This window comes from Mytilus trossulus, chromosome 1 (assembly GCF_036588685.1).
Source record: "Mytilus trossulus isolate FHL-02 chromosome 1, PNRI_Mtr1.1.1.hap1, whole genome shotgun sequence".
Classification (NCBI taxonomy): Eukaryota; Metazoa; Mollusca; class Bivalvia; order Mytilida; family Mytilidae; genus Mytilus; species Mytilus trossulus.
This window is the reverse complement of record NC_086373.1, coordinates 95981392-96001061: the sequence shown is the minus strand read 5'-3', so window position 1 is coordinate 96001061 and position 19670 is coordinate 95981392. Positions and strand designations below refer to the sequence as shown.

The following is a 19670-nucleotide window of genomic DNA, read 5'->3' as shown; positions in this document are numbered from 1 at the left end:
TGTCCTTTGTTAAACATTACAGATTATTGTGTGAAAAAGATATAAAAACTCCTGATCAAGTCCAGGTAATGTGTGAAGTTATCATTGGAGAAAGAATAAACGTCCTGAGTATTTTGGCAATATCCATACCCCCCCTGAAAACAAATAAGCACTGTTAATGTCAATGTTCTGTTCGAATTGTGACTGTTAAAGTCAAGTTTGTGAGTCCAACGAACCCCCCCCCCCCTTGGAAATTCTGGCTACAGACCTGATATCTGTAAACATTAATATAAATTGTCATGGCTTTGTCAGTTTATGAGTTTGAATGTCCCTCTGGTATCTTTCGTCCCTCCTTTGTCAAACTCAGAAATTAAAAGGCAAAGAGAACTTTGCTTGATATAATATTTCTAAAACTGTATACATGGATAATTCTGTTAATTCAGATAAATCTGTGAAAATTGTTTTGCAAAAATGAAAAATCACATTTTGATATGATCACTTTATTCATTGTTTTCTAAAATTTTTTGATTAATATCACATTTGCATCTATTGTTTATGTTTTTAACTATCACAATCTAAAATTGATTAAAAGTTTCACTTTCAGTGACATAATTTCATCTGATTCTACCCACAGGTCCTTCTGGGAAATCTACCCCCACTTTAATGTATAGATGACATGGCTGATAAGTAGATTTTGTAAATATTAGTTGGTTTGCATGTCTATCTTTACACACATTATTAATAAGTCACTCTTGAGATCCTCCAACGAATCTATCTGATCTACCAGAATTATGAGTGGAATCCTTGAAATTTTTCTAAAGAGTATGGGTTTAGCTCATTGTTGAAGTTTGTGACCTGCAATTGTTACATCCTTATCCTTTTGACCTGTGTTTGGATCTTGTGACATTGTAGTAATATAGTATATTGTTATTCTTATATAACCATGTCAAACAAAAAATATTGAAATGTGTGGGTTTATTTTGGCTGTACAAGATTTTAAAATTATTTAAGTCTGAAGTCAAATGCAAAAGAACAGAAACTGACATATACCTTTGATTACAAAAACTTCTTGTGAATAAAGCTGGTATAAAGGAAATGAGATGTTTTATGCATTTAATTCTTTATAATTATAATTCCAGCATAGGCTTAAACATATAACAGTAAACTAAATCATATTTTTGTGAAGATTTTTGAGAGGAAATTGATGAATTTTGAACAAGTTTGCATGTTTAAATCAATAATTAAGAACTCATTGGCAAAATTATAACGTAAACACTCAATGAAATAACGTTACATCATCAAGTGTTTTATTTGATCTAAGGGGTGTTGTTACATAAGCTTAAGTCTTTTGATTTCCTTCTGTCATTAACATATCCTACAAAATGGCAAACTTTGAATGGACTGATTTACGGGAAGTGTTATATGCAATTTCAATCAGATTTTGCTCTTTAGACAACTTATCGGTGTGGTTAAGGAACATACAACACGTTGTTGGTGCAGATTCTTCGAATTTTCCCTTGAATGATGCTTAAATCCTGCCAAAATACTTTTATTTGTTTGTATCCATAGAACTTAAGCAGTATAGACATTATGAACAGAAAGATCTAAGCTGTTTTATATTATGTTATGTTTACTAATTACTATTTCATGCAGTCACCTCCCTAAACTTGAGTGATTGAGTTATCTAAGAGTGCAGCATAACAATGCTGTAAGATACAGATATTTCAGTTGAAGACCGGAGATGAAACACAGAGATAATATAAGTTGTACTTTATCTCATTATTTTCTATTATTTCGTGGAATGAATGTCAAATATAAATACATCCAAAATCATTTCTCTTCCCTGAAACATGTATTTTTGTAATGAGGGTTGATAGAATAATTACCAACAGAAACACGAATATTTTTATGATTGAAAATGGAAGGTTATGAGCTATTTCTTGGTTTCTGTTTCATTGTATCATGGTTTAGCTTTTAGTTTTCAGTAATAAGGTTTTTCTCTCGGACATTTAAAGAAATAGTTAACTGACATTATTGTATTTGGTGTCTGTAATACTTGCAAGGTGTACAAGTCTGCCAGGCAAGGTTTGTCTTGGCTTCATTTATGAATAATTGATATTATTGTATAGCAATATAATATTGCCCACAGAACATAACCAAAAGTTAGCGTGCAATAAATTGTAATATTGCACTAGTGCAATAAATCTTCAAAATGCATGACATCATCAACGTTTTAATCTTAGTTTAAACCAATTTTAACATTCAAATATCATATTGCTATACAATAAAAGGGTTATTGCATGAATATTGGGGAATATTGTCCCTCGTAGAACAAATATTGCACTCGCAAGCTCATGCAATATAAAATTCTACTCGGGACAATATTCCCCAATATTCATGCAATAACCCTATAATACTAAATGTAATATTAGTTAAACCTGAAAGACTTAAAACATAAATTGTATTATGATCAGGAAAGCTGGTGAGCTATTTAAGCATGTCACTAGAGAGAATATGAATATATTATCAGATTGGCTTTATCTATTAATTCAAAACTCTTGTCTGACCCAAAGAGGTAATCATGGTGCATGCATGTAGAATCTAACTTGAACGATTGAAGTAACAACAAAGAACATTGCTTACCATGAATAAGAAATACTAGTATATATATTTTTCAGAACATTTTTCAAATGACATTACATTGGACAAATATTTTCTACTTTTAGGTGTAAGTTTTAGCCGTCATCGTTACAGTAGGAGAGGTGATCGTGATGATTCTAAGGACACAAGGATAGCTTACGCTTGTGAGAATAGTACAATGCATTTAAATTGTACAACCTATAATGGTGTGATTAGAGTAATTCGTGCTAATTATGGACGATTTGTGTTATCTACTTGTAATCCTTGGTCAGTGACAACGGGATGGAATTTACAATGTACAGCCAAAGATTCATTTAACATAGTGGCAGCAAGGTAATGTACAAGGATTATTGTGAGAAAGTACTCCTGGATTTGGAATTATAAATGATTAGAACATGAACCATTGAAAAGTCTAGTTGGTGTATGGTTAGAACTTAGAGTCAGATGTTAACAAATATTAAAAGTTTTAGCAACCCATTCCCTGCAACTTTACATTTTTTCTAAAAAAAAATCTATGATAAGCATACCAGAATTTTAGCTTAAGGTCTGTATTAGAATAGTTAGTCTGCTGTAGGTTGTCCATAGAAGTGAGATATCATTTTTGTTTGGAGTGGCTTTATTGTTGGTAGAAAAGAGATTTCACTCAGTAACTCATTTGTTGGGGTGTCTCAGTAGAGGATAGATTTTATTCTTGTTTATTTTATAACTTGTTTGTGGGGTACAATCTTGTTTTGAGAATTCTGTCTGCTGAATTGTCTATGAAAGTGAGATATTATTCTTGTTTTGAGGTCATTGTTTTCCGGATTCATGCATTAATCCCTTTCTGTGTAACTGCTGCTCCTTTTTTAAGACAAGTATATATCATAGATAAAAGGGATCCATGTTTGTTATATTGAAGATATCTACTTCACTGAACCAAAAGTTCTTCAAGTATTATTACCACAGAGATAATTGTATTTATTCTGTACCCCAAATATAATGTCATAGTTATAATTTATAGATGATTATCAATGGTAAACATCCTGATATATTTACCCAGTTCTGTAAACAATATTTAATATACATACTCTGAATTGTTTTGGTTCAATGATGTTACATTATCTGTAATAACCACAATTTTTCTAAAGGTTTGTTATTAAGCTTGTAATAGTTTATTAGTGAATAGGACCTATTGGAGATGTTATTTGTTTTGATAGGAAGAAAACACTGATATTATTCTGTAATCAAACCTCTGATGGATTTAGTTCAAACATCTTGTTTTGTGGATTTTTTTATGACCTGTTTTAGATTGTTTACGAAACTTATGCAAGCTTTGAAGTGAATGTTTTCTAAAAAATTATAAAACATGTCTAAAGTACATTTCAATAATTTGATCTAACCAGCATTTAAAATATTGCTTACACATTACATCATTTTATGAGAACATTGATATTATGTCCTCCTATATAATGTTCTGTTTTTTGGATTGTGCAAATCAACCATGAATCAGATGACATTCTAGTTATTGAAATCACTGCTTTAATTAGGGCCCCGACTAAAAGTCGGGTCGCCCTATAGTGATCAGTCTGTCCGTCCGTCCGTCCGTCTGTCCGTCCGTCTGTCCGTCCGTCCGTCTGTCCGTCCGTCTGTCCGTCCGTAACACTTTCGTGTCCGCTCCATATCTAGAGAACCATTATGATTTCATACTTAATACTTAACATGATTATCAACCAACACCAGAGGGTGTGTCATGTTGTATGTACAACTTTCTAGGTCAAAGGTCAAGGTCAAAAACTTTGGTTTCCCTGTCCTGTGGTGAAGATCGTGTCCGCTCCATATCTAGATAACCGTTATGATTTCAAAGTTTATACTTGACATCCATTTCAACAACCACCAGAGGGCGTGTCATGATGTATGTACAACTTCCTAGGTCAAAGGTCAAGGTCAAAAACTTTGGTTTAGAGTTGACAACCCCATGTCCTGTGGGATTGTGTCCGCTCCAAATCTAGATAACCGTTATGATTTCAAAGTTTATACTTGACATCCATTTTAACAACCACCAGAGGGCGTGTCATGATGTATGTTCAACTTCCTAGGTCAAAGGTCAACGTCAAAAAAACTTTGGTTTCAGTTGACAATCCTGTGTCCTGTGGTGAAGATTGTGTCCGCTCTATATCTTGAGAACCATTATGATTTCAAATATTATACTTGACATCCATTTTAACCAACACCAGAGGGTGTGTCATAATGTATGTACCACTTCCTAGGTCAAAGGTCTGTCTGTCTGTTGGTCTGTCCATCGCTAACAAATTTGATCCACACTATATTTTGAGAGGACAGCTGTTATTATTTCATACTTTATACCTGACAAACATTTTTAACTTAACATATATATAAACCAACACCAGAGAATGTGTCATAATGTATGCATCCTAGGTCTAAGGTCAGTCTGTCAGTCTGTCCATCCGTTTGTTGTTCTTAACAAATTGTGTCCACTCTACCTCTCGAGAACCGTTAATATTTCATACTTTATACTTGGTGGGTCATAATATATTGAAGGCATAATTCTAAAAATATGTGACAAATATCAATTGGGCAGCACCTTTAAACATATTGTTCAAACATCAATCCATACATCCAGAAGTCACCTTAGAGTAGTCAACAATTAGTTCACATCATGCAGTCATATCACTATTATACTATGAAAGTAAGATGAGAATATTTATCAGTTTTAACTTAAAATCTTAGATTGAAATCACACATGAGACTCCTTAGAGTAGTCAACAATTAGTTCACATCATGCAGTCATATCACTATTATACTATGAAATAGTACTATCACTATTACCCCACGTTATTGACAGAGGGGCCCACAGAGATGGCTTCCATCTCAATGATATCTAGTTGTTGTTAGGTGTTGGTTGCATGTACATTTGGTCTATCTGAATATACTTAACAGTGAATGACCTTGGATGTTGTACAAGGAAATACTCAACTGTTAAGGTCAAAGATGCATCACAAGTACTATCATACCAAAATAGATAGTCTGGATACTTAGAAGAAATGAGTACTTATACAATGATTAGTCATTGGGTGTAGTATCAGTCTCCAATTAGAGCCCACTTGATCTTTTATCATATATATCTATGTATTACGCTACTTGTAAAAGGCTATCTATAGATTTATATGACAGTATGGAAAGCAGCAAAACAAAATTGGGGATAGTTCTCTCATTAATACAATAAAAAAGACTATGAAATATCTTGTGCAGTTACTTAATATGAAAATCGGAGAGTTTAGTGTCTGTCTCCATCTAAGACTGTTACATTCATTTTCCAATTTGTTCACAAATGATTGGCCCCCTTCCATACCCCCCTAAAGAAGTTAATGGTAATTTGTTCAAATATTTTTATTACTTATATCTTATATACTGCCAATGATTTAACCTGTATCAAATGTGGAAAGGCAATTGTAAAACACAAAACAAATGTACTAGGCAACTTATGAAATGGGAGACAACTCCTGTGAAAAGATAGAATTCTAATTGGTGGTATATATATATGTTGAATGGATATAAATTTAACACTATGGTATTGGTTATATATAGGTGTGATTGGAAACCTCAGTGCACATTAGTTGTAACATCTAAGGTGTTTGGTGATCCCTGTAAGACTACACATAAATATCTTGAGGTGACGTGGCATTGTGTAGGTAAGAACCATGCATGTATTCCATGCATGGAGCAGGAAGATGACCAACCAAATTAATTGACATGTCTCATTCATACAATAAAACCTGTATATATATGCATGTACTTTGTATTTATTCATCAAACCATAGAACTGCATGCCATCATGGTGGTGTTAAGTTTCATGTTTAATATTTTTATAGTCCACAAAAGGGCATCTCAGATTGCAAAAAATATGAAATACTATTCATCTAACTCAGCACTTTGATAGAGGCTTGAGACATGATTTGTTATTAATTATAAGCATCAGACAGCTGACAAAAATGTCCTTTTATATGTGTGGGCACAAATTTATAATCAAAATCAGATATTTTGTTTTGCTCATTTCCTGGGGGGACCTACTGCAGCAACAGAAAATAATTATAAGGTTATTAACTGTGACCAGAGGCATTTGTCTAGAATCTATTTATAAGGACTCAGCTGGTGTTGTCTTTTGGCTTTTGTTTAAGTCCAAGGGCTGGTAAATGAATTGTCGATATCTGAACAATAAGTCTTATTCATTTCCGTCACTGCCATTGAATTGAACTGCAGAAAAGTGTCAATTCTAATCATGGGTAGAAATCTAACATGACTAGTCACAACAGAAAAAAATCCAATTATAGGTCATCTTGGTCATAAGTTCTGGTAAGTCTTACCAGAGTCAACTGTTAAATCGTGTAATCTATGAATAATCGTAGAAAGTTTAAATATAATTACAAGAATGATATTAATTTTACCTTCATTTGTAGAATTTTAGATAGCATCATGTTTTCATGTTCTGCATTATATTTTATTTACATATGCTAGGCATAACAAGAAATTTGTTCATACAATTCTCAAATTTTAACAAAAAATAGCTGAAAATACAAAATTTTTTTTACATTTAGGCTAACATTTTCATTGAAGGTCTTGAGAAGATCTGACTTTAAAAGTTTCTGGGGTGTAGAATCATCTTGATTTTTCTGAAGAAACTTACAAGTCATCATTATTGGTTTTAAGTGAAAATATACAAGCTTTTAAGTTCCTTGGTCTATAAAGACACAAAAGAATGGTATTAACTTTTGGAATAAATCCAGATTGAAGTAATATGATGATACAATTTACTTATCATTTTCCCATTCCTGTTTGTACATCATGAATCAGCATTTCTTACAACACAAAAAAATCATTTTAAAGACAACACAAAAAAATCATTTTAAAGACGTCCAAGTCAAGTTTGATTTTCACATTGCTTTGTGAAGTAATTTACTAATGTTCATTAAATCACGTGCATTAAATAACCAATACTGTAGAATCTGATTTCCTTACTTATGACCCGTTATTGTTTTCCTAAAATGTGTCAATATCTTAAATCAAAAATGTATAGGACCTTTTTGAACAGAGATTCCTTCAGAAAGTTTATTTTGAAATTATCTTAAATAATTGACCTTATTTTTTGTACCTTAAAAAAAACAATTACTTCAATTTGTTTCCTCAGGCATTGTTCTTGGAAAAGATCAATAAATATTTAAGCTTAGACATTTCTTCATTTGGAAAATACATTGAGAAATGCATTAAATACTGTGTCTGTTGATAGAATTAATTGTATTGGAATGGCTTTATTAAACGTTCTTGTCATCTGCAAACCTCCTTATCAGATACCATATATATGTTTCTGTCATCTGTGTATGAGATACCATAGTATAATCACATTTCTAATACTTCTTTCCATGTAACTGCATGTAGCCTTTCCTTACAGATGTGATGGCAGACCGGAATGCAGCGTCATGGCATCCAATCGGGTATTCCCAGATCCATGTAAAACAACTCATAAATATTTAGAAGTTTATTATTATTGCCAACAATCAGGTAAATATACCATTGGAAAAAAACAATGGACTTTAGGTGCAAATATACCAATGAAAAAAAACCCAAAAAAACCAAATGACTTGAGGTAAATGCCTATCATGGTAAACAACAGATCTTAATGATAATAATTACATAAGAAGAAGCTTTACTTGTTTATTTTCACTTCAGTTTAGTTTGGTTTTGAATTCCAAAAGATAAATGTTCATTTAGTGGACTCAGATGTCAATTAGACACTTGTGAGACCAAACATAACTTCTCAATCAGCTTATAAGATTCTTTACGCAGCATCATATATCTGGAATGTTATCCTTTATTTTACTCTTTATTGTTGAATTTTTGTTAAACATAGTGCATCTTTCTGTTATATGCATGTATTGTAGTATTTCATTTAGCTTAAGGACATGTCTGACAAGTATAATTTGATTTTTATTACACAGTGTTCCAATTAATGTTTAAATGTTTTTTGATAGTTAAAGCTGACTTAAGGTAAACAATCAGATCAAGCAAATCATTTGAAAATTTTGTATTTCAAAAGCTAACCATTTCTGTAATAATTGCAAATTAGATCTGACCATTCCTTATAATACCTGTTAAAGTTAGTAAGAGTGATAAAGTAATTAAACCCTATTACCAAACATTTAAAAGCTTTTCTGAGAAGTTTCCTTAAAATATATTTATTTTTCCGTGTTTTTTTAATATATCCAACTAAAATTCCAGCTGTATTTGTTTAAACTTTACTTATCTTTTGTTCCGCAGCTTTTTAACTTTGGTTATTTAAGTTATATTTGTTAAATAGAGGTTTTGGTTTTTGATGTTAACAAACTTTTACAGCACATGAACAATTTTGTGTCAATTTGGTCAGTGGTTATACTAGTTGTCATTACCTCTTACATGTAAGGATACAACTTTGCATAATGCTAGTTTCAGAGTTTGACAAGAATTTTTACAACATCCATTTGTAAATATAATGGGGATAAATATATATTAAACACTGATGGTTACATGTATATTTAGTTTATTTTATCAACCCACCAAACTTTAATCACTTCACTTTGTAGACTGAAAGTCGATGTAAACTTGATGCTTAAATTTTTTCTGTGAGGAAGTAAATAAAAAATCAAACAAAGAACATTTTATTTTCTATTGTTTGTGAATTTTCAAATTAACGAAAAGGAAGGATGTTTAGATAAGTAACAATGTTCACAGTAACACAGTGTTCAAATTAATGTTTTCATGTTTTTTCATAGTTAATACAGTTATAAGTTAGGTAAAGCCAGCAAATCCAGCAATTCATTTGAAATTTTGTATTTCAAAACCTATCCATTTTTGTATTAATTACAAATTAGACCTGACCATTCCTAAGAAAACCTGTCCAAGTTAGTAAGAGGGATAAAGTAATAAGACCCTATTACCAAACTTTTAAAAAACTGTTCTGAGATGTTTTCTTAAATATTTATTTTTTCATGTTGTTTGTATAAATCCGACTAATTTCTCACCTAAACAATACCCACCCTGTTAATGAATTAGCTGATAATTGAATGATTTGTAAGCAGGTGTCTTCCTGAATGCATTAACTATCTATCATATATATATATAAGATCATGATTCATTGATAATATATTGTCTTGTCTTTTATTGTAAATATAAGTCAAATCTTAGAATAAGTTATTTTCAAGAGTTTTGCCATCAGCAAAATACCAGCGTAATGATTTAATGATATAAAATTTATATTGATTTTAAAATTGTGAAATATTTCCATGAAATTAGTTACTTAATGCATTATAAAATGATTAGGTTAAGTTAAAAGCTTAAAGCATACATTGCTACTAACTATAGTGTCCTCTTCAATAATTCAACATATAAATTTTATTAGTGTGTAATATGGATAGTCCTTTTTCAGAACCTACTGTACCATATCCAACTACCAAGAAGCCCACCACAACATCATCAACAACAACGAAGGAACCCACAACAAAACCTACTGAAGTCTCAACAACAGGTACATAATCTTCATAGGGGTATCATGAAGGGTTTATCTTATAATTAAGATTTATCTGTTGAAAAAAAAGAGAATTTCTTTCCTTAATTTGCATAGCAGTCTAAAATAAAAACCATAGACACATCATTGCTGAGAAATAAAAGTTCATTTTAGTTCTAACTATGGAAGTGTCTTCACATTAAAAAGTTAATTAGAAAATAATGGTTTGACTAATAATAACATGTGGTCTCATACAGCCTTTAACTGTAAAGCTATCAAAAAAAATAGTATAAACATGACATTCTTATTAAAATCATGGATCAATAAAGCTACAAATTAACAACTGTATATATAAAAAAAGAAGATGTGGTATGATTGCCAATAATACAACTCTCCACAAGAGACCAAATGACACAGAAAGTAATAACTATAGGTCACATGTATAATTTGTTTCGGCCATTGATGACTATATTAAGGAAATATAATTACTAATTTAACCCTTACGATGTGAGAGAGTCTGTCCCATGTTAGAAACCCCATCAGAAGTCGTAGCAGTTGTCTAAATTTTTCTATTGAGTTGGAAATAAGATGTGTATGGCTGGTCTTTGTTTGTCTAGACTTAGAGTGATAGTGTTTGCCCACCTGCCTAGTAGTGAAAGCTGAATATAATGTAAGAAGATAAAGTATGATTGTCAATGAAACGTCTAGACTTAGAGTGATAGTGTTTGTCCACCTGCCTAGTAGTGAAAGCTGAATATAATGTAAGAAGATGAAGTATGATTGTCAATGAAAGGTCTAGACTTAGAGTGATAGTGTTTGTCCACCTGCCTAGTAGTGAAAGCTGGATATAATGTAAGAAGATAAAGTATGATTGTCAATGAAACGTCTAGACTTAGAGTGATAGTGTTTGTCCACCTGCCTAGTAGTGAAAGCTGAATATAATGTAAGAAGATGAAGTATGATTGTCAATGAAAGGTCTAGACTTAGAGTGATAGTGTGTGTCCACCTGCCTAGTAGTGAAAGCTGGATATAATGTAAGAAGATAAAGTATGATTGCCAATGAAACGTCTAGACTTAGAGTGATAGTGTTTGCCCACTTTTGCACCAAAAAATGCATGTAGTTGAGAAAAATAAATACATACAAAATGTACATGAACATCCAAAAAAAGTGAAAGTTAGTATTAACTCTTTTTGCTTTAAAAATTTACAACTGCATTTAAGTATTGAATGCTTTTTTTTTGTAAATTCATTGAGGTGTAAAAGCGTTGACCGAAGTACTTTTTGTATGAAGCGCGTAAGCGTAAGCGCTTCATTCTAAAAATGTGCACACGGTCAAAGCTTTTGCAACCCTATGAGGTTACAAAAAGAAACATTCAATACTTATAATTACTTTTTTTAGCTAGGATCATGAAAACACGAATTTTATAACTTTTTTATTCAATTCATCTGTGCACTTTATTGTGGGACCACATGTTATCATGAATGAAAAGTTTTATTGAGTGATGCAATTGCTTGAGGAATAACATGTGATGTGCAGTTAGCCAATCAGAATAAAGTATTATAATGAAACATATATCAAATGTAATTATAACAAAATACATTATGTTGTAAGAGTTATCTCCCCAAACACTGTTTTTCTTGTGGCCACCTCTCCTTCGTAACCGTAAAAGATTTTATTTTACCAAATTGCTCGTTACATATTTAGGATAAGAATATTCGTTTGAACCATAGCTCTATGGGGACTCCATATGAGAGTTATTCCCCCTTTTTCATTTGATTCAAGCGATATGCATTTTCAACTGGTAAACCATAACTGATAGAGACCTAAGGTCTTCATGAGGTCATTGGTACTAAAAATGAAAATGAGGTCAATGTCAAAGGTCAAGGTCATATTATAAATTTTGATTTTGGCTTATTTTCACTTCTTTTCAAATACTGTATGACATTTTGACAAATAATTTTTCATAAATTATTAGTTGCGACATGTCCTTACTTGTATATTTTGGTTGAAAGGCTGCGCATACAATAAAAGGGAGTTTTTGTCTATCTTACATTTAAAATTACGCGTCAAGTGGTAGTACTCATTAACCAAACATATTAAAGACCTAGGATATTTTGATTCAAGGTCCATGGTTTGTGACCTTGAAATTGAGGTCAAGGTCATAGGTTAATAGGACGTCATAAAGCCATAGGAACTAACATTTTAAACTGATTTTTCATATTTCAATATAAAAATAGATCTTTTCTAGTGGAAAGACTTCAATTGTTCTCTGAACAATTTGTTTTTAATTTACTTCATATTTTGTGGGAGAAGGGGGTTCAGACTATGTGGTATCAGGTCTGTTTGCGCCCAATACACTTTCGCACCTCGCACGTTCACACCCAAGGTTCGTTCGCACTCTACTCATTCGCGCCCAATTTTAATTCAAATTCAAGTTGAATAATTGGAAAATCATGATTGTTGTTTTAAATTGCTTTGGTGTAAATACTGAATGTATTTATAGCTTGGTATGAGTAAAACATTGAAGATTTTAAAGGAAAAACACAAAAGATAATTGTTTTTAAGCCCTTTGATCTGAAACAACGAAACAATAAAATATAGGAACCAAAATATAGCAATCCACTATTATAACCAAAACATGATAAAATGTATTCAACACACAGAAAAAAAAAAGTCAGAATCTCACTTCATTATGAAAGAGGTCAATGAAACAAAGTATAGCAATACACTAACCAAAACATGATTAAGAGTTATTCAACGCTAAATAAAACGTTGACAAAATACCACTTTATTTAGAAAGGATTATCATTATCTTTAACAATACGCTATCCAAAACATGATTAAGATTTATTCAACTCAAAAAAAAAATGCTGTCTCACTTTATTTTGAGACAATGACAACAATTATACTTATAAGAAAACACTTGCTTACAGAGTTATTAAACACAAAACCAATTAAGATTAGTTGCGAACATGTAGGGTGTGAAAGTGAAAGGGGGCGAACATGAGTTGGCGCAAACGTGAATGGGCACGAATGGACCCGGATTCAGCCTATGTACCAGTGAGAAATATAGAAGCCTTTCCACGGGATTTATTTGTACAATTCAGGTAGTCTTGACCTATTCATTTGTCTTAAAAAAAAACCCAGCCAGTTGGCACCTTTACTTCACACACACGCATATACGAATATCAATTATATGCTTACGAGACATGTTGCATTGTTAAACAAATTACGGTATGTGAAAATCAAGACTTGCATAAAAACTATCCCAATATTAGAGACAGTGGCGTCATTTTTCTTCAGAGCTTTCAGCTCTTTGATTGTAAGGATGTGATATGGGTCTGCTTTAGTTCAGTGAATGCCCCTCATTGGAGTTTCGCAATAAAAGAACATATAAAATAGGGATAATGATTTTGAATTCAAGTGTTGCATAAATAACAAAGAAAATTATAATTCTGTTAAATATATTTAGCATCATTTGTTGACTTGACTGCAGACATCAGCTGTTATTACAATAATTAACTAAGTGATAATACATGTATGTGGTCCATCAGCTTATGGGTATATGAAAGTTTTATCCTTTATAACCACAGTTAAATCTTCATGAATGCAATCAAGGTCAGTTTTTATAGTCCGTTTATAAGTATTACCTGGTGATAAAGCAATTTTGTCTGACGATGTGACAGGGTGAATTAATCACAGTAAAATTTGACCAAGAGTCTGAATGGAGGCCTATCTTTTTTGTGGTCACAGTTGGTAATAGTTTGAGTGGAAGCAAGTGATTTCTTTTGTCCTGTCTTTCAAAGTACGGTTACCAGCTGTATTTGTTTAAACTTCACTTCTTTTTTGTGGCTTCTTAACTTGGGGTACTTAAGTTATATTTGTTAAATAGAGGTTTTAGTTTTTGATGTTTAAAAATTTTACAGCACAAAAACAAATTAAATTTATGTCAAGTTGGGCAGTGGTAAAAAAAAATCATTAGCTTTTACATATAGATACAATTTTGTTTTAATGCTACATTACTGTTTATTAAGTAATTCCCATTTCCGAGTTTGACACTTATTTTAAACAACATATACCGTAATCATGATGATAGGGATAAATATATATTAAACACTAATCATCATGTAACATCTATATTTGGTTTATCGTATCAATCCACCAAACTTTATCACTTGACTTTGTAGACTGATAGCTGATGTAGACTTAGTACTTATCTTTTTTCTGTGAGAAAGTAAAAAAAAAACTAACAGGAAACATTTGATTTTCTATTATTTTTGGATTTTCAAATTTACGAAAAAGTAAGGGTGTGTAGATAAGTCACAATTAAGTCAAATTAGATGGGTCATTTTGTTATTTAATAATTTATTTAGATATTTCTCATTTAACCATCAGTAATCTAAAAATGAAACTAAAGGAGGAAAGAAATTTCATTATTAATTGCAAATATGATAAAAAAAAAAACATCCAAATTTTACTTAAATTTTGCAAAATACTACAATCAAGAGCATTGTTAAAAAAATTTTCAAAACAAACTTTAAAAAAAAAAAAAAAAAAAAAGCACTATTATTATGCCATGAATATCAAACAAATTTAAGCATTTATTGATAATACAATAGACATAAATTGATACTTATTATATTTTGGTAGAAAATCTAATTTATGCTTTCTACTTCAAAATCCAAGTGAATAATCATGATACACTTGTTATTTTTAAACTTTTGTTATTTTTTTAAATTGACACATACATATCAATATGTTAAGGTAGAAATCACATCATTAGGAAGTTAGAATTGAACTTTTTATACATTAGCATTGACTTAGGTAATGCTATTCTCTTAACTAATAAGTCCTTCTATTACTTGCTATTTTAGATTTGCCAGTTTTCAAAGTGTAGTTACTGATAGTTAATGTTTGTATATTATCAGGTTGTGATTGTGATGTACGTGGAACTAAAACATGTATGCCCACCAAAGAATGTATTTGCAGAGAAAACTTCAGTGGAACCAAATGTGACCAGTGTACTGCTGGGTACTATAACTTCCCATCCTGCACAGGTACGTATTCTGCTAGGGTTTTCCTTGCATAAACAGGTAGAGGTTTTGCTTGATGCTGTTCTTTCTGTGCTGTTATAGGTCTGTGTTCTGCTGGTTACTACAACAAACCTCTGCAGATAAATGTTTAAAAGATGGAATCAAATAAAATATTTTGGCTAACAAGAAAAATTTGCAATTAAAATTTTTATTTAGGGCGTTTGAATTTACAAAAAAGGTGAAGAGAAATGTTTATGTATTTTATGTCCTTATTTTTCCAAGTCAATATGTTGTGCTAATGCTGCGTAAAGCAACCAACAATCAATCAATTAATCTAAGTCAATATGCATCCATGTTCAATGTTAGTATGATTTTAATTTTAATTTATTCAATTCTTTTTTCCTAGAATGTGATTGTGATAACCGTGCTACATTACCAGGGATATGTTCTAAAGAGACGGGGAAATGTCTATGTGGAGAAAACTTGACACCAACATGTGACGCTTGCAGGCCAGGATTTGTTAATTATCCTTATTGTCAAGGTAACCAAAATGTGAATCAAAGTTGCCACCAAACCTTGCCATATTTGAGAACATGGATTTATTTCCCATTTTGTCAGTAGGAGAAAAATATGAATCAAAGTTTCCACACCTTGCCATGATTGAGAACATGGATTTATTTCGCCTACTGTCAGTATGAGTAAAATGTGAACCAAATGTGAAACCAACATGTGATTCTTGTCAGCCAGTTGACAATTCTCATAAAGTGTAAATATATAAGTGAACCAACACATGAAGGGGTGATTGTGTGGTAGGGTTAAAACTCATAAAGGACAGAACCAAACTAAATGCACAAATTCTGTGCATTATCTTAATTTCTGTTATTTTTGTTCAATCAGTCAATACCTGTTCATATACCTTACTATAATGACCCAGTGATATGAATTATGACAGAAGTTGTCTCTATTAACATTAAATTGACATGATTGTTTAACATCAAGTATTTAGTAAAGAAGTTGTGTCATAAATATACTTATATTTGTAATCCCTATGACAATGTCATTGATAGCATCTAGGAAGTTAGTAAGTGGCTTAATGTATCAATCTATTTGATCTTTTAAAACAACTACCGGTTTATTTTCACTTTAACTTTGTTCTTAAGACCAGTTATATCTTTTATGTGGTTTAATTGATATTGAAAATGAAAGTATATGTATTGATTATGCTGTTTGTAGTTGATATTGTGACGACAAAAGCTCCAAGTACACCTACACCGAAACCAACAGAGTCCAGTCCAATGCCAATCAAAAAGACCACACCAGGAAGGACCAAGTCAACAACAACCGAGAAGAGTAGCAGATACACATGTAAAAGTACAGAGTCTGAAGGGGTGTGGTGGCCTGTCTCTGTGACAGGGATTGTTGTAAGAGACTGCCCAGGAGATTTGAAAGGTAATTGTTCTAAACATCCTGGCATTAATACTTAGTCTGAATCAACCAACAATCTGTCAATCAGTAAGTCCAATTCAATGTGATTTGATGGCAATAGGGAAAAATGAATGTAAAAACTGGCAGATAAAAATATAAAAGAGCTGTTTCATTTTGGACTGTTGGGTCTATTGTAATGGAGGTTTATTATCTTTGTAGGTAAAATGACCTGGGAATGTGGTGTAAGAGGATGGAAGAGAAAACCAAACCTGTCAAACTGTGTGTCACCATGGCTAGATAACTTTGAAGATTTGGTAGGTTCTATTAAACATTACATACGCAGAAGTCACCTCATTTTCGGTCACATAATGCCATTAAAGCATTTAGGCATTTTCAATTTTAATTTAATATGAAAAACTGCTTTAATTACAAAATATTCTACAGTTAAAAAGGTTTATTAACATCCTCAGTTTTGAAAATTCTGTTAGTGTCCATAAGAGTGTTTGTTAAAAGATTTTGTTGCCATGCAAGGTATTGTCATCAGTATGTTTTGTTTTTGCCGTCATTGCGAAGGTAAATGTTATATCATCCCAAATAGACTATTGTTTCAGATAAAACTCAATTTCAACACAGATTTATAATTGTGATTATTTCTGTTATACCAGATACATAGGAGAAAGTGTAAAAAATGTCTCCATGGTTTCAAATGTAAAAAACACAAAGTTTGTAAACCAACAGTAAGTTTGAGCATGAAAATTTTTTAAAAATCTTTCTTTTACCTGAAATCCAAATGCTACGTTATGTTTATTTATAATTTGTGTTTATGATTGTTATATTTTATTTGACTCTTCATTCCATCTTACTCCATTGATATAGAGCCTTTATATTATCACTTAAATATGCTTTATACTTCATACTTTGTATTGTCAAACCATGTTTGGCAGTAATATCAGGCCTGAAAAAAATCTTCTATTTGCATAATCCCTAAATTGGTATTCACTGGAAGCTTTTAGATTCCTGGAATGGATGATAGATCATTTTCTCTTTTCTGTTGAAATACCAACTACCAGACTATTTTCTGTTAACTTGCTATAAATAGATGTACATTCCTTTTTTCTTAGTTGTGTTTAAAGCTTAAGATCATCGTTGCCTTTTTAAATGATTGAAACTCCTAAACATTTAAGTAGTGCTGAATTCATCATGTAAAAGCTTGTTAAGCTTTACATTGTATAAGAGGATGCACATTTTTCATATTTTCTACCATTAAGTGATCAATTCAGTACAATTATAATTAAGACTTGCAATGTAACAACATGATGTAAACATTTATAAGGGATCTCTGAAGTAGCTACATAGCACATACAAACTTTATTTACATATATGTGGAAAATAAGTTTTGTCTTTCTCTTATTATAAGAATAAACGGGTAACAAATGATGTTATTCTCGCTAAATTTTTAGAATAAAAAACCTCTGAAGAACTGTAAAATATATTGTTATTAGTTATTTGACGATTGTTTGTTAATTTGGTTCCAGATAGAGGCTGGCTCAGATAATGTAGAAGAGGTGGCTACAACACTCAATGAGAGGACTGCCAATCAAAAATTTGGTCCTGGGGATTTGAAGAAAACAACACTTGATCTTTTCCCCAAACTTAATGAACAGTTAATAACCCAGACACGTGGTATGACAAAACGACAAAAAAGAAACAAAGTTAAAAAATTTGCCAAGGTATGTATAGATTTGCTCCTCAGTTTCTTAAAAAATTATTTCGCATTTGATGTAAACTTGATAATTCTTGTAACATTGCTCAGTGATCTGGAAGGTTTTTTTCACTATGGGCCCAGGGCCCCTCAAAAATAAATTCAATGGGCCATTTTAAAAAATAATGGGCCATGTTGTCAAATGAGTGGGCCATTCGAATTGACTTCTGTAAAAAAAATAAAAAGAATCATTATTTTCTCATGTTTTGGAAAAGAGGTTTACCTTCATGATTTTAAATAATATTGTTCTGTGATTCTGTAATTTCAATGAACATTGAATATACAATAACTTCTTCCAAAACAGACAATATTAAAGATAAACCTTAATTTACAATGTTTAAACTGTTACTGTTGCCTTGGCTTGTTCATGTTCATGATTTTTTAACATTAAATTTGGGTCTTCGTCGATACCATACTCATTCCAGACGTTCCGTATTAGAGGACATTTCAGGAACGTCCTCTGCACTTCTTGTATTATTATTATTACTTCATCAAGATGACAAGAATAACAGTAGAGAGTACCATTAATTGATAGAACAAAACAATAATTCGCTGAAGTCATGTTTACAAAATGTCAAAACGAGCCAAAGACCAAAAAATGACAAGGACAGTTAAGCGCCTTTTATGGAGACAAAAACTATATTCATAAAAAGGCTTCAGGGGTTTTCAATCGTAATACTAGCAAGCTTAACTAAATTAAAAGATTATTATTAAAGTTAAATCTCGTCTGTAATAGCCATTTCACAATTGTAAAGTTGTTTATAAAAAATTATATCATGAATGATGGTTAATTACGTTTTTTGGGTTATCAGTTAAACCGCATGGTTCTATTTTTACCGTAGGAAAACACCCGAGACGTTAAATCGCATGGTTCTATTACCATATAGGAAAACACCTGAGACGTCCTAAAAATATATAGGTGCTCTTATGTTTGGAGGAACATTATACAGTTGTGTACACACACATGGCGGCACGGAACACGATCGGAAATCTATTTGACCATATTCTAAACGTTGCGAAACGATGTGAAAAATATTGTGCGCCACGTGGGCGCTTACATTTGTCACTCTATGCGCCATTTCTGGTGAATATGCGCTATAGGCGCAGGGCGCACGTCCTTCCCGATCACTGATTGCTGTTTTCACCAATTAATAATACCAACACCTGAAACGCAAGTCTCTGAAAATGACCTTTGGTAAGTTTCAGGTAAATTCTACATGAAACTCAACACAATTCTTTACCAGTATAACTTTTTACTTAAGTTACCTAGTCTTTGTAAACTGCAATTTCATTATTATT

General features: G+C 31.7%; 1 protein-coding gene across 11 annotated transcripts in view; it reads left to right on the top strand.

Moving 5' to 3' along the window:
- The window catches only part of LOC134691643 (adhesion G protein-coupled receptor L2-like), a 62750-nt gene that overhangs the window by 25855 nt on the left and 17225 nt on the right, over positions 1 to 19670 (top strand). For 9 of the 11 annotated variants that reach the window (XM_063552220.1, XM_063552266.1, XM_063552206.1 and 6 more), the window contains 9 exons: positions 2706 to 2952; positions 8063 to 8172; positions 10073 to 10171; positions 15080 to 15208; positions 15591 to 15725; positions 16418 to 16633; positions 16829 to 16923; positions 17275 to 17346; positions 18145 to 18339. In XM_063552220.1, coding sequence (XP_063408290.1) covers positions 2706 to 2952; positions 8063 to 8172; positions 10073 to 10171; positions 15080 to 15208; positions 15591 to 15725; positions 16418 to 16633; positions 16829 to 16923; positions 17275 to 17346; positions 18145 to 18339 — 1298 coding nt within the window. Of the gene's footprint in view, positions 1 to 2705; positions 2953 to 6204; positions 6309 to 8062; positions 8173 to 10072; positions 10172 to 15079; positions 15209 to 15590; positions 15726 to 16417; positions 16634 to 16828; positions 16924 to 17274; positions 17347 to 18144; positions 18340 to 19670 lie in introns of all 11 variants that reach the window. The other 2 variants (XM_063552253.1, XM_063552259.1) reach the window with 2 other exon arrangements.